The 14,799-nt window shown below is 35.3% G+C and overlaps 2 protein-coding genes across 2 annotated transcripts; one reads left to right on the top strand and one right to left on the bottom strand.

Annotated features, from left to right (window-relative positions):
• Positions 1-9,562: 9,562 nt before the first annotated feature.
• Positions 9,563-9,979, bottom strand: LOC142180787 (uncharacterized). The gene has a single exon (XM_075252861.1). The coding sequence runs from the start codon at positions 9,977-9,979 to the stop codon at positions 9,563-9,565; it is 417 nt and encodes a 138-aa protein (XP_075108962.1).
• A 1,168-nt stretch (positions 9,980-11,147) lies between these two features.
• LOC107826446 (bidirectional sugar transporter N3) lies at positions 11,148-14,377 on the top strand. Its single transcript, XM_016653426.2, has 6 exons — positions 11,148-11,403; positions 11,768-11,804; positions 11,906-12,116; positions 12,618-12,779; positions 12,881-13,000; positions 13,815-14,377. The coding sequence occupies exons 1-6, from the start codon at positions 11,352-11,354 to the stop codon at positions 14,178-14,180; spliced, it is 948 nt and encodes a 315-aa protein (XP_016508912.1). The 5' UTR covers positions 11,148-11,351; the 3' UTR covers positions 14,181-14,377.
• The last annotated feature ends 422 nt before the right edge of the window (positions 14,378-14,799 follow it).

The raw sequence follows: 14,799 nt of genomic DNA on the forward strand, positions 1-14,799 counted from the left end.
AGGAATTTCGAGCTCTTGAATAAATGTGAAAGTGGTATGCGCTTTTGTACTGTCAACTTTTACTGCCATCTCTATATTTATATTAATTAAAAGCTCGCGAACCTTGTTACGTTGGATTAATAAGTGAACGTGACAATTTCGAAAGTTCCCTAGAATTCCTCATTATTGTCTCCTCATAGCATAACTTTTTGCCGTCCGTTCGTGGCAATATATGTGAAGATAGAGATTCAAGTCAAACAGTAGTCCTTAAATTTGTATGCACAAAAAACAACACCAAAAATACACGCATCATCATAAATTTCGTATTCTAAGGGGAAAAAGAGAACTAATCAGGAAACAATTATTATTTTTTGTTTGTGAGGATGAAAAGGGTACCAGGTCAGCCATGGCATAAGAAGCCACATGTTAAAAAATTTCAGGCTATCATATGATTTTAGGGCTCCACCAAGCTAGGGAATTTGATGGATCACCACATGCAACAAAGGAAATATCAGCAACCACAGGGAAACGATATGATAGCCTTTTGGCTGCGAACATATCATTTTTTGCTTAGTTTGCATGAATTGGGGTTGACGCATTCCCAATCATGCAGGGCCAAAAACTTATCATCATAACCTCAATTATTTGGTTGACATTGACAAATGGCATCGTCATCTGATCTCTACAGTTTTACCACCTTGTTGCTAAAAATTGAAATATCAAAAAAGAACTAGGCTTAAAATGAGCTAAAACTTTGAAGGTTTTAATTATTATTATAATAATTGAAAGGAAGGGGATATATATATATATATATATATATATATATATATATATATATATATATATATATATATATATATATATATATATATATATATATATGTAAAATATTAGATTTTAGAGGTATATAACATATATTGAACATTCTTTGTAGGAAAAAAAATTCACTTAGTTCAAGTTTGAAAACCCTTAAAGAAATTTCTGGCTTCGCCACTGCTTTGAAGGTTTTAATTATTATGATAATAATTGAAAGGAAGGGGAGGAAGCCCATTTGATTTTGATGTTTCGTATATTATTGACACGGAAGATTAAATGAACTCATTTATTTGAAAAAAACACATCACACAACTGGATACACAGCATGGTCTTGGCCTAAATTTTAAATACCTGATATGTTTCCTCTCTATTATGTGCATGTGGGGCTTAAACTAGAAAATGACCCTTTTTCTGGGTTGGGTTTGAGCGGATAGAACATAGTATATGAAAAAAGAAAAAAAATGGGATAATAATATTTTTGTGCCGCCCAAAGAATAATAGCCGAAAAAGGCATATATATATATATATATATATATATATATATATATATAAAATGAATGTATATATTTTGTAATTTAGACTGCTGTTTGTAATTACTTTGGAGCCAAAAATTTTAAAAATAATGGAGCTTTCTGTTGCTCCCAAATGCACACGCAAGTATATGTGGTCGACAAGTAATATACGATTGTAAGTTCAGATATTGTACCCACAGGGACTTGTGATTAACTATTAACTAAATTAACCCAAATAAATTATCTATTCAAGCAAATCCTAATGTATGAATATTTAACTAAAATTAATCTAAAGTAAAAAAATTAAGAGATCAAAGAAAACAACGACAAGCTTAACGGCGAATTCAATGTGGGTGAATATTCTAGAGCTATGGGTTAGCTAACAATCCCGTTGAGTTTTTCACTTAAATTATCTAATTAATTTATCTGGTTTATTGGTTGACAGGGTTAATATTGCTCGTAGCCTTCTCCTGAAGTACAACTCGTCTATTCAAGCTAACCTAACGTCTATATTCCTATGGAATTAGAATTAACAAGAACGCATTAATAATTCATGTATAGTAACCAAGCAAGGCGATTAGGTATATTCCTATCCTAACCGCAAATCCGCCCCTCCTCAGAGTTAAGATCTTGCTCTACTCAATCTTATGTGCAATCTAGAATTCCCTCTCCCTAGTTCAATCTTAGATGTGTAGATAGTATTCAATTGGTGATCAAGCAATCAAATAATTAAGCGCAAGATTGAATAAATAAACCAATATGATAAAATAATAAGAACATTCAAGCTTCAAACTACAACGTTCATGTAGCACCCAAAACTCTAGAACTAATGGACTATGAAATTAAAGGAAGAGAAGAGAAGAGAAGAAAAACTAGTTAGAAGCCTCCTTTAAGCGTGGTGTGCGTTCCTCCACGTCTAAAGTGTGTCCTTAGGTCTAAGATGTGTCAAAAGTCTGTTAGATATCTCCAAAATAACTTTTTTCTATGTATATATACCAAGTAGGTCGGGCCTAGATGAAAACACCTTCTCCTGCGCGAAATAGGACTCTGGCTCTATAAACTTTGTACAGTCGCGCTGCACCATGCGGCGCGCTAGTGGAGATTATCAGCAGCCTTGCATTTTTCTTGTCAGGCCAGTTTTTACACTGCTGCGCCGCACCCTGCGGCGTCCCATGCGGCGTGGCTGTGTAATTTTCTTAGAGTGAACTTATTTCGTCCTCTTTTAACATCCGGACTTGGTACACAACCTCCGAACACGATCCCGACTTAATGTCTTGGACTTTTACTCAGACTTCAAAGCTCCAAATCACTTGAATTCATTACGCCTACATAGATCGGAATCACTCCTACAAGGCATAAAACACATATTTAGTGCAAAACACTAGCGATTAAAGCTCAAACTCAATTAAAGTACAGTAACTTAGAGTGTAATAAGCGACTAAAATACACAATTATAGCCTATCATCACTTTCCAAACCAATTTTCTTTTATTTCATGTTTTTGTGGTATTAATTACTCCACTGTTATACCTTTTTCTAGCATGATAGAATATGCTATTGTATTCCATCTGTTTCATCTCATGTGAACTATTTTTTTCTATTGCGTTATATTTAAAAATAATTTAATTTTAAACTATTATTTTTGTTTACCTTTAATGGTATACTTTTATAACAAACATAAATGTCATGACATAATTAAAGTCATACCATTAAATTCTTTTTTCTTTGTAAATTTCATACCTAATTAAATATCATCACATAAATTAAAAGGATGATTATTGTCTTATAATATTGGAATAGTGCAACTTTTCCCTCTTTCCCCCTATATTCACGAACTTATAATGGAAGATTTTTCCTTATTCCCTCGTTCCAACTAAACCGGATGATAGAAATGACACTTTACCATTAATTCCCCAAGGAAAAATAGAAATATTTTTACTTCACCTTCACTCGAGGGGATCAGTAGAGATCTTTCATCTATTATGATAATTCGAGCTTTTGTCGGTCAAAAGTCTGGGAAAACTTATCTGTCGAATGTAAAGTAAATTATGGTCGGTCCTCTTCCTGCCGGTTAATTACTACTATCATTTTCTAATATTTTTTTTCCAATGATAGTTTGGTAAAATGATACTCCTAGTTATGAAAGGTTACGTAAAAGGAATACAGGTGTCAATGTATGTGGCCTCCAACTAGCATTCTACCAATCATCATATATACAACCAATGCTGAAATGAAATGAAAGGTGGCTGTCATATAATAACACACTCTCTGAAATATTACGTCATTTAAAATTGGACTGGTCCTATGATCAAGCACAAACCGTTCGAAATTCAGCTAAAAAGAGAGGAATCCCCAAGGATTTAAAACACCTTTAACGCAAGAAAACAAGGTGTACCAAATCGTGCTCCATCACCTCTCTTCATCCTTAAAGAAACAGACTAACAGCAGCAAGAACGGTGAGTTAAGTGACAATTTTTTGGTTATGTACAAAGAAAGCAATAGAGAAAAAGAGCACAGACGTTACGGGAAATAGGGCTTTTCTGACGGAGAAAACGTAAAAAAAAAAAAAAAAAAAGTTATAACCATTGCCACAAGTATTTAACAAAAATCACGCGAATTTAAACTCATATTTCATTGGCAAAAAGACATAAGAAACAAGGAATCGAGAAAATACTAGTACGCAATAACTGTTTACTACTCGCACAATATCTGTCTATTTAAAACGTAGAATTCTAGCCGTAGAGTTCAAGACTGCCCTCACTTTTGTAGGGTCTACATAATCATTATAGGACATTTATTACTGAGTTCTTGAACGAGAACAATCTGGAAGATTTTTGCTTGCCATTTTTCTTGTTTACACCTCTAAACATGAAAAAATATCAGCCAAAATTTAATGGGGATAATTTTTTTGTTAATGAATCAAAAGCAAATCTGTCTAAACTTGTACACGTAAATTGTTGTCAGTCCCAAATTGAATGAAAAAAGAAGATTTCGACGGCTAGCATAAAAAATAGTATTCCCTTCGTTTTAATTTATGTGAATTTATTTGACTGGGCACGGCGTTTAAGAAAAAAATGAAGACTTTTAAAATTTATGGTCATAAACAAGTCAAAAAGGTGTCAGGAATATTTGTGTGGTTATAAAAGCTTCTCATTAAGGATAGAATTGTAAGTTTAAGCTAAATTATTACCAAATTTAGAAAGGGATCATTCTTTTTTAAACAGACCAAAAAATAGGTTCATACCAAATGATTTTGTAGTCACTCTCAACTAATGTGGAAGTGAGTCGTAATTGATTCATCAATTGATTAAGTGTGAATCAAAAGTCTAAAAAGAAAATAAAGTAAAGAAAGTGAGGTTTAAGAACTTTAATATACTCTCACTCTCTTATATTACGTGTCGTGTTTGTCTTTTATATGCCTTTTAATAAATATTAATTAGGAAATTGATTGGACTATTTTACCCTTATTTATGTCTTAAGATATAATTTCTCTTTATTGAATATTAATTATATTTATGTGATATCTCTATCTTCAAGAACAAGTATTATTAAGGGTAAAAAAGAAAAAAAATAATCAATTTTGAATTTTAAAAATGACAAATAATTTGAAAGAAAGAGACTGTGAAATGTGAGAATTTTCCACCGATTGTATTCATCATTCAAGACTGTATATATACAAGTAATTGCTACAAAAGAAAAGTGTAAAATAAAATCCTATTTACACTTGTACTATTCCTATTCACTGTATTGTAACTGTATAACAGATTTATTCCCTACTATGTGCACACATGTGCCAAGCACATGCTTGGATCTTTCTAGAATAAATCTAACATACAGTTGTCTTTCCTCATATCTAATGGCTGAGAGAAGAGGCCCATTATTTCACTTCTAAGGCTGAGATTGAGCCACGTGTGTGACATTACTAATAAACAAAATATCGGACATAGATAATGAAACTTTGTTAACTCCGAAAACACTCTGCTCTTTGTCTTTCATTTCCTTTGATCCTTTCTTCTTCATCAAATATGATATCTTTCTTCTTCAGAGAATGAAGACGATCCTCAGTCATATGGGGCTTTTCTATGTCAACATCCCCCCTCAAGTTGGAGGGTAGAGAGAGTACCCCCAACTTGTTCATTATAGTCCGATGGGAAGCCCCAGATAAGGGTTTGGTAAATAGATCGGCGAGTTGTTGTGCCGATGGAACAAAAGATAAAGTGATGATCCCAGAAAGGAATTGTTGACGGACGAAGTGACAATCTAACTCCACGTGCTTGGTCCGCTCATGAAAAATGGAATTTTTGGCGAAATGGATAGTCGCTTGACTATCAGAGTCAATGTGTACTGGGAGAGTCACCGGTGTAGAGAGATCGGCAAGGAGACAAACCAACCAGGTTATCTCAGTTGTGACTCGGCGCATGGAACGGTATTCTGCTTCGGCGGAGGAAAGAGACACAGACACCTGCTTCTTGGATTTCCAAGAAATTGGAGCTCCACCAAGTGTGACAAAGAACCCACTCACAGATCTACGAGAATCTCTACAGGATGCCCAGTCGGCATCGCAAAAGGCTAGCAAATCAAAAGAGGGATTTGCGGATAGAAAAATCCCCTGCGAAGGATTTGAACGTAGATACCTCAAGACCCGTAGAGCTGCTGAGAAATGTGGGAAAGTAGGTTGCTGCATATACTGACTAAGGCATAATACATCAAATGAGAGATCCGGCCTTGTGTTTGTGAGGTAATTCAGCTTACCAACAAGGTGGCGAAAAATGGTTGGATTGTCCATAGGAGGCCCAAGGTCAGCATGAAGCTTTGCATAAGGATCAAGTGGAGAAGACACAGCTGCCCCTCTGCAATCAAACTCTTTCAACAAATCCAAGGTAAATTATCTTTGGCTAATGATAAAACCATGTTTTTCCCTTAGAACTTCCATGCCCAGAAAATAATGAATGTCCCCTAGATGTTTGATTCTGAACTCTGTGCTCAGGAAGTCAGTAATCTGTGTGATTTCTGTGAGATCATCTCCTGGTAATAGTATATCATCTACATAGACAGCAATAATAGATGATAGGGCACCTGTCTGTTTGTAGAATAAAGTGTAATCATTTAATGAACTAGAATAACCCTTGTAACTTAGAGCCCCTGCAAGTCTAGCATACCATTGGCGAGATGCCTGCTTCAAACCATAGAGTAATTTTCTTAGAAGACAAACTTGGCCAGGTTTAGGAGGGGAAACACCTGCAGGAAACTTCATATAAACCTCCTCCTGTAGTTCTCCATGTAGAAAAATGCATTATTGACATCAATTTGTGAGACCTTCCATCCCTTCTTGACAGCTACTGTCAATAGACATCGAATAGTGGTCATTTTAACTACAGGGGAGAAAATCTCAGAATAATCTATCCCTTCTCTTTGTATGTCTCCCCTAACCACAAGTCTTGCCTTCAACCTCTCTATAGTCCCATCAGAATTATGGTTTACCTTGTATACCCATTTACAAGGTAGAGCCCTTTTCCCATGTGGCAAATCTACCACATCCCAAGTGTGGTTCAATTCAAGTGCAGCAATCTTTGCTTCCATGGCCTGTTTCCACCCTGGGTGACTGGAAGCTTGAGCAAAGCTGTTAGGTTCTGAGATAGTGGACAAGGAATGGTAGAGTTTTTGATTAGTGAGGGATAATGCTCCAAAAGAGAAAACATTAGGCTAGGCAAGGTGAGTGAACCAGGTAGAGGTCAGGTCTGAAAGAATGATGGAACTGCAAACATAGTCTTGTAAGTAGGCTGGTTGTTTACTGACCCTGTCAGATTTTCTAATTGCTGAAGATGGAGCAGGAATTAAAATAACTGGTTTAGGTGAGGAAGTAGAGGGATAGGTGGAGATTGGTGAAGAGTTGTGTGAAGGAGTCGGAGAAGTTAGGTGAGGTGGAAAAGCTGAATTGTGTTCAACTAGTTGGACAACTGGTGAGGAAGGATAACTGTCAGGGGTGAAAGAGGGACTTGAAGGAGATAAGTTTGGAGTTATGATAGGTGGTGCAGGAACTTGTGGAGAAGTATCAGGTATGAAAGGGTTAGAAGGAAAATAGGACAGAACAGAAGGCATAGTAGAAGTAAGAAAAGGGAAATGAGTTTCATGGAATTTAACATCTCTAGAGACAAACACTCTTTTGTTTGATAGGTCCAACACCTTATACCCTTTTGATGAGCAGCATATCCCAAAAAAAAACAACTGGTTGCCCTGGGAGCAAACTTTCCTCTATTGTGACTCAAGGTGGACACATAACATAAACACCCAAAAGATCTTAGGTTCTCATAAGTGGGAGGCTTACCAAACAAAACCTCATAAGGTGTTTTTCCTTTTAAAACTCTGGAGGGAAACCTATTAATCAAATAAGTAGAGGTTAAAATGCACTCACCCCAGTATTGTAGAGAAAGATTAGACTGGAATATCAAAGCTCTTGCAACCTCAAGAAGATGTCTATGTTTCCTTTCAACCACCCCATTTTGTTGGGATGTAGCAACACAAGAAGTCTCATGCAGGATTCCTTGTTCAAGTAGAAAATTGGATTCTTGTGTACCTGTCCCTAATTCTAGTGCATTATCTGATCTAATCTTTTTTACTTTCTTGTTGAACTGTCTTTCCACCAAGCTTAGAAAAGATTTTAATACTGAAAATGCATTGCTTTTTGAACTTAACAGAAAAGTCCAAGTTCCCCTACTGTAATCATTCACAATGGTTAAAAAATACTTGAATCCATTATATGTTGTGTTCTTGAAAGGACCCCAAGTGTCAATATGAATTAAATCAAAAACACCATAAGTTTTGATTTGACTGATAGGAAAAAGAATCCTAGTTTGTCTAGCATGAGGACAGACATTGTACACATCATCAAAATCTGAGGGAAAATGAATGAAATTGAATTTCTTCATTACTTGAAAGGGCAAATGCCCAAGCCTTACATGCCAATCCTTTACATCTGAAATAGTATTAGCATACACAGCTTTTGAAAGAGAAACAAGACTAGAAACTAGGGTGGAATGGCTTCCTTTTGGAATTGAAACTACATTTTGATTAGGTAGAAAACTAGACTCTGTACTAGCTGGCTGGAGCAGGTACAGACTATCCCTCACTTCACCAAAAACTTGTCCCCTCCTCATTAAAGCAATCTTCACCAGACATGCACTAGAAGTGAGATTCAAAGAACAACTGAACTGGACACATAGCTTATGAACAGACATTAAGTTATATCTGAAAGAGGGAACATAAAGAACTCTGTTAAGTGTCATATCAGGCTGAATAGAAACACTTCCAATATGTGTGACATGTAATTGAAAAGAATTAGGCAAGCTAATGTGTAAAGGAATAGGAAGAGGTGTCAAACTAAGGAAAGAGTTTGAATCAAAACACATGTGTCCTGAAGCTCCATAATCAATTATCCAAGTCTTAGTGTTAAAAGCAGTAAGACAAGTGCCAGAATACTTAAGTATAGTACCAGCCACTGCATTTGCATTAATTTTTGTTCCTGTATTTCCTGCTCCTCCAATCTACACCTATTTTATCAGATTCACTAGTTCTGAAACCTGCTCTTTGCTAAAGAATTGAGTCTGATTGTTCCCAGTTGCTTCATTTGGAGTGACTTCCATTTCTGCTCCTTCCTGATTTTCCATCACAACATTTCCTTTGACTGCTCTTTGGTAGTTTCCTGATTTGGTGAACTAAAAATCTTCAGGGAATCCTATCAACCTATAACATTCTGATCTAGTATGCCCCTGTCCTCATATAGTGAGTACAACTCACATTAGGGTTGAATTTGGTCTTTCTTCCCTTGAATTTCTGCTGTTGATTACCATACTTTTATGGTGGATTCCATCCTTTCTGATTGTTGTTTCTTTATGGGATCTTGTTCTGTGTATTTGCCATGAATGTTGCTCCATCTGTTGGATAATGAGGGCTGAGGTATATCTCCCTCTGTCCTTCATCCTGTAAGAGTATTGAATAAGAATGATCTATGCTAGGAAGTGGGTTCATCATCAGAATGTGTCCCCTTGCCTGAGCATGTGAATCATTGAGACCCATGAGAAATTGAATAATTCTCCGATCTTCCAAGAACTTTGCCATCTTTGTCTTCCCTTGACATGTGCAGTTACAGGTACACCCTAGGTGAGAGTTGAGAGAGTCCAGTTCATCCCACAACCTTTTGAGTGTTGTGAAATATCCTACTATACTGCTATTTCCCTGCACTGATTTTGCAATTTCCTTTTACAGATGATAGAGTTTTGCTCCATTTGATTGCCCAAACCTATGTTCAAGGTTGTTCCAAAGGCTTTGTGCAATTTTTGAGTAAATCACACTATCTCCTATCTCGTGGGAAAGGGAGTTTAGCAACCAAGAAGTGACCATGTCATTTGTTCTGCTCCATTGGGGATGTTCCTGAGATCCCGGATCTTGCTCAACACAAACTTCATTGATGAAGCCAATCTTGTTCTTAGCTGACAGAGCAATCAAAAAAAACCTTCTCCAACCTGGATATCCTCTTTCATCAAATTGTGAGTTCACCAGAGTCATTCCTGGTGCATCAGATGAGTGCAGAAAATAAGGATGGTTTGTGTCTGCTGTGACTCCACTACTGGTCGAACCAGCTAGAGAAAGGGTGGGTGAAGGTTCAGTTTCTGTCATGGCTGAAGGTGAAATAAAAGGGAAAGAACAGAGAAAATGATTGATAGTTGATTGTAAATGGATCGAGCTATTGTTGCTCTGATACCATGAAAGAAAGAGATTGTGAAATGTGAGAATTTTCCACCGATTGTATTCATCATTCATGACTGTATATATACAAGTAATTGCTACAAAAGAAAAGTGTAAAATAAAATCCTATTTACACTTGTACTATTCTTATTCACTGTACTGTAACTGTATAACAGATTTATTCCCTACTATGTGCACACATGTGCCAAGCACATGCTTGGATCTTTCTAGAATAAATCCAACATACAACTGCCTTTCCTCATATCTAATGGCTGAGAGAAGAGGCCCATTATTTCACTTCTAAGGCTGAGATTGAGCCACGTGTGTGACACTACTAATAAACAAAATATCGGACATAGATAATGAAACTTTGTTAACTCCGAAAACACTCTGCTCTTTGTCTTTCATTTCCTTTGATCCTTTCTTCTTGATCAGATAGGATATCTTTCTTCTTCAGAAAATGAAGACGATCCTCAGTCATATGGGGCTTTTCTATGTCAACATAATTTGAGACAACTATTTTTAGTAACCACGATTGTTAATATGAGACGGAGGGAGTAGTTGTTAACAATACAATACTCCCTCTGTCTAATAATATGTGTCGTAATTACTAAAATTAGTTGTCTCAAATTATTTGTCATTTTAGAAGTTCAAGACAAAATTAATTATATTTTTTCTTTTTTACCTTTAATAATCAATTGCATTCACATTTAGTAAAATATGGATAATGTCATTGATAGTAATGACACATAAATTGAAAAAATATTCAATGAAGGTAAAATAGTCAAAAACTATTCTTTTTTATTGGAGGTGCACAAGAGAATCACTCCACATATTTTGTGAGGGAGGGAGTAATAGTTCCTAGCCAAAAGGAGGGGCCGGTGAGGCTGCCTAAGCCTAACGCATTAATTCATGGTAATTCTGTTGGTTGGACTGCATTAGGTTTAGAAGCCAAATTATGTTAATTAATTACAGTATGATAAGAATAATTAATATGATTGACACGCATTGGGAGAGCACGTGAGGCTGAGAATTCATTATATTGGGTAAAATTATCGTACGCCACCTACTAAGACTACACTTGTCATGCAACAAATATGATTGAGTTCTATGCGCAAACCACACTTTTCTGGTCCTCTCCCCATTATAAATACTTGTCTCTCCCCTTTTGCATGAAATTGTGGAATTTTAGCTATATATAAAGAGAAGAGAGAGAGCAAAATCTTAAGCCTTCTTCCTTCAACAGAAGAACAAAAAGAAAAGTTAAACTTCCTTGTTTATATAATCTAACTTAATAGTCGAAATGGCCATATTTGATCTCCACCATCCATGGCTATTTGTGTTTGGAGCCTTAGGTAAGCAAAACTAAGTTTTACATGTCTGTTTCATTCATTTCTTGTCTTTCCCAAATTTCATCTCATTCATTCTCTTTCATTTCTTGCTTGCTCAAAAAATTGTGCAAAAACACCTTGCACAATTTTCCTGTGACCAAACTTTACTAAGTTAATACTATAATTTTCACATTGTCAATTGCATGTTCTCATGAATGTTTTCCATGACTAACCTTCCCGATGCTTGATTTTCATCCATTATGGTTGCCAACACTTACTTTATTTCATCGACCAATTAAGTTGTCTAGTTCATGGCAGTAGTATCACATCCACCCACACGTATCATGATAGCACTAACCCTTTGTATTTCTTCTGCTGTATGTTTCAGGAAACATTATTTCCATATTCGTCTTCTTAGCTCCAGTGTAAGAAATCCGCTTTGTTTTTTTTTTCTAATTTCTTTTTCTTGGACAGTCATGCACTTAATTTGAAAATTTTCACGAAAAAAATTGTATTAATGTTGCAGGCCAACATTTCGCCGAATCTACAAAGAAAAATCAACCATGGGCTTTCAATCAGTCCCTTACGTGGTAGCACTGTTTTCATCTATGCTCTGGATGTATTATGCATTTATCAAGAAAAATGCTATTCTCCTCATCTCCATCAACTCCTTCGGTTGCATTGTCGAGACAATTTACATCTCCATTTTCCTTCTCTACGCATCCAAGGAGGCTAGGGTAACCACTTCCCACCATAACTTACATTTGAAAATCTAAATGATTTAGTGAGCGTTTGGACATAAGAATTGTAAAATTCAAGAAAAAAGTGAATTTTTTTTAAAGTAAAAATAATATTTGAAAATTAGAATTGAGTTTGGACATGAATATAATTTTGAGTTGTTTTTGAATTTCTGTGAGCCATTTGAAGTGGAAATTTTGAAAAACTGTTTTTTGGAGTTTTTAAAATTTAAATTCCATAATTCATCTTCAAGTGAAAATTGAAAATTTTATGGCTAAATAGTGATTTCGAAAATTTCGGAAAAAAAGTTAATTTTTTTTATGGCCAAACGGGCCCTTACTAAATGAAAAACGTTTCACCAAGACATAAATGGTAGCGTAGTTCAATTCTGTATTGCAGTCGGGTAGTTTTTTAATTTTTTTTAATATCTTTGTTAAACACTAGGAAAGTAAGAAAGTGTTACATAGAGTGCTAACTAGTTTATGATATTTTGACGACAGAGGCAGACGGTGAAACTTTTGGTATCATTGATTGGAGGATTGTACACACTGATATTTCTTGTAACTTTGTTCCCTTTGAATGGAGCCCTTCGAGTACAAGTAGTGGGTTGGATTTGTGTAGCCGTAGCAGTGGCTGTCTTTGCTGCACCTCTTAGCATTGTGGTAAGATAGAGATGATGCACTAACATCAATCGTTTCAAAAGTTTTCCTAGTAACTAATAAAATGAAAAAAAAGTTTCTAACTCTTGTTTCTTTTTTTACAGTTTCAAGTGGTTCGAACGAAGAGTGTGGAGTTTCTGCCCTTCACCCTGTCTTTCTTTCTTACATTAAGTGCTATCATGTGGTTTGGTTATGGTCTCCTTCAAAAGGACCTGTGTATTGCAGTAAGTACTTAATATACCACATGCTAAAGTACTATGTATTCTTTAATACATTTGAACAATTAATTTTGGGTTACGTGCTAGTTAGACAACTAAAACCGACCTACTTACAAAGGCAATAAAAAAGAACCACAAATCTTGATCATGAACATGTTGTGCCTTTATGGTTTACAAATCGATATACAACATTAATTGTTCGACATAAATTGGTCACCGCAGAATTCAGCCAAACTAAAAAAATCTCATTGTATAATTCCATTTTGTCTGCCATTAATTTTTTCTTTAATTATTCCTATGATTTTTAAGCATTTTTTTAATATCACTGATTCCAAAATTAATTTGTTTATCGCACTATTTGGAGTACTAGTATTTTTTTTTATATAAAAAAATATGCCTTCGTAACTTGTAAGTACTATTTTCTTTTTACTTCTCATAAAACTAAGTTTGTCTGAATTTTCTCCCAAAGCTCCTCAAATAAAAAGTTTCTTTTAACAAATGATAATGAGGCACATAGATGTATTTCCTCAATCCTAATTTATGTGTCATACTTTTCTTTTTAATCTCTTAAAGAAATTTATAATTTATTATTTAAAAATAATTTAACTTTAAATTTGCTATTTTACCCTTGATAAGATGAGTTATAGCCACACGAATATTTTATGATTTATTTTAGATGATAATTTTTTTTTTAAAAAAATCTTTTTTCTTTCGTAAAAAGCGACGCATTAATTGGAATGGGTGGAGTCTTATTTTAAGTTGCTCTTCGAATTCCGTCATTTATTTTTGGAGTAATTAGTTTATTTTTAACTTTTTGCAGCTGCCGAATGTATTGGGTTTCTTCCTGGGAATGATTCAGATGCTGTTGTATGGGCTATACCGTAAGGTAAAGCCAGCAGCAGAATTAGAGAAAAAGGTGCCGGAGCATATAGTAAACATCGTCGTCGTAGGAAACTCAGAACAGATACATCCTGTCAAATCCGAGAAAAATGAGGATATGATCAAGAAGCTGGATGAAGAAGAAAACAGGGAGAGCAGCGTAATTAGCCCACCGGTGCCAGCTCTGCTGCCGGTGGCGAACGACCATGAAAATGAAGAACGTGCGGGTGGCGAGCTGGCGCAAGTGAACTTGCAGCCGCAGCAGCAGTTTGAAACCCCGGTGCTTGTGGTGTGTGCTGCAGCTTGAGTCTTGAATTAATCTTTTGATTATTTAACTCTTCCACTGTCTATCTGCATGTATGTTTCATCATATTGCTTTTTTGATTTATTTGTAATTCATATATTTCTCGCTACCACCTCTGATCTCCATTTCTCTGTATAAAGAGGAAAAGAGAAATTGTACGAATCGAAAGGCCGTTATATTATTTACTTTCCATTCCACTATTTTTGCTTCAAATCTAGCAGTACAATAGAGGATATATATACTTGTCCTTCAAGGGGTAAATAAGAATTTCCAAATGAATTTATAACGTCCTGGCTGGCTCCACCGGTCCACGTATCTCCCTAAGGTTTTTGTTAGATGCTTTTTTTGCATGGTATTTGTGAGGACCAAACGCAAACACAAGTATACTCAATTAACATACACACAAAAATACGTAATTAATGAATCCTCTCAGTGATCTATTTGCTCTAGGCTCACTCTTGATCTATGTTTATATTTATCTTCTTCAAAAACCATAAATACGTCGTTAAATCGAAAAATTCAATAACATATATAGGAGGTTGTTAGTGTTGGAATATATATTATTAACCATATATATAGATATATTTCCTCTGTTTTAATTTTTGTGAACTTGTTTCTTTTT

This window comes from Nicotiana tabacum, chromosome 5, assembly GCF_000715075.1.
Source record: "Nicotiana tabacum cultivar K326 chromosome 5, ASM71507v2, whole genome shotgun sequence".
In the NCBI taxonomy this organism is placed as follows: Eukaryota; Viridiplantae; Streptophyta; class Magnoliopsida; order Solanales; family Solanaceae; genus Nicotiana; species Nicotiana tabacum.

Coding starts and splice junctions, on each gene's coding strand:
- LOC142180787 (XM_075252861.1), bottom strand. CDS start 9,979: ATGACAGAAACTGAACCTTCACCCACCCTTTCTCTAGCTGGTTCGACC.
- LOC107826446 (XM_016653426.2), top strand. CDS start 11,352: ATGGCCATATTTGATCTCCACCATCCATGGCTATTTGTGTTTGGAGCC. Junction 11,404..11,767: donor ATTTGTGTTTGGAGCCTTAG/GTAAGCAAAACT, acceptor TGTATGTTTCAG/GAAACATTATTTCCATATTC. Junction 12,117..12,617: donor ACGCATCCAAGGAGGCTAGG/GTAACCACTTCC, acceptor TTTTGACGACAG/AGGCAGACGGTGAAACTTTT.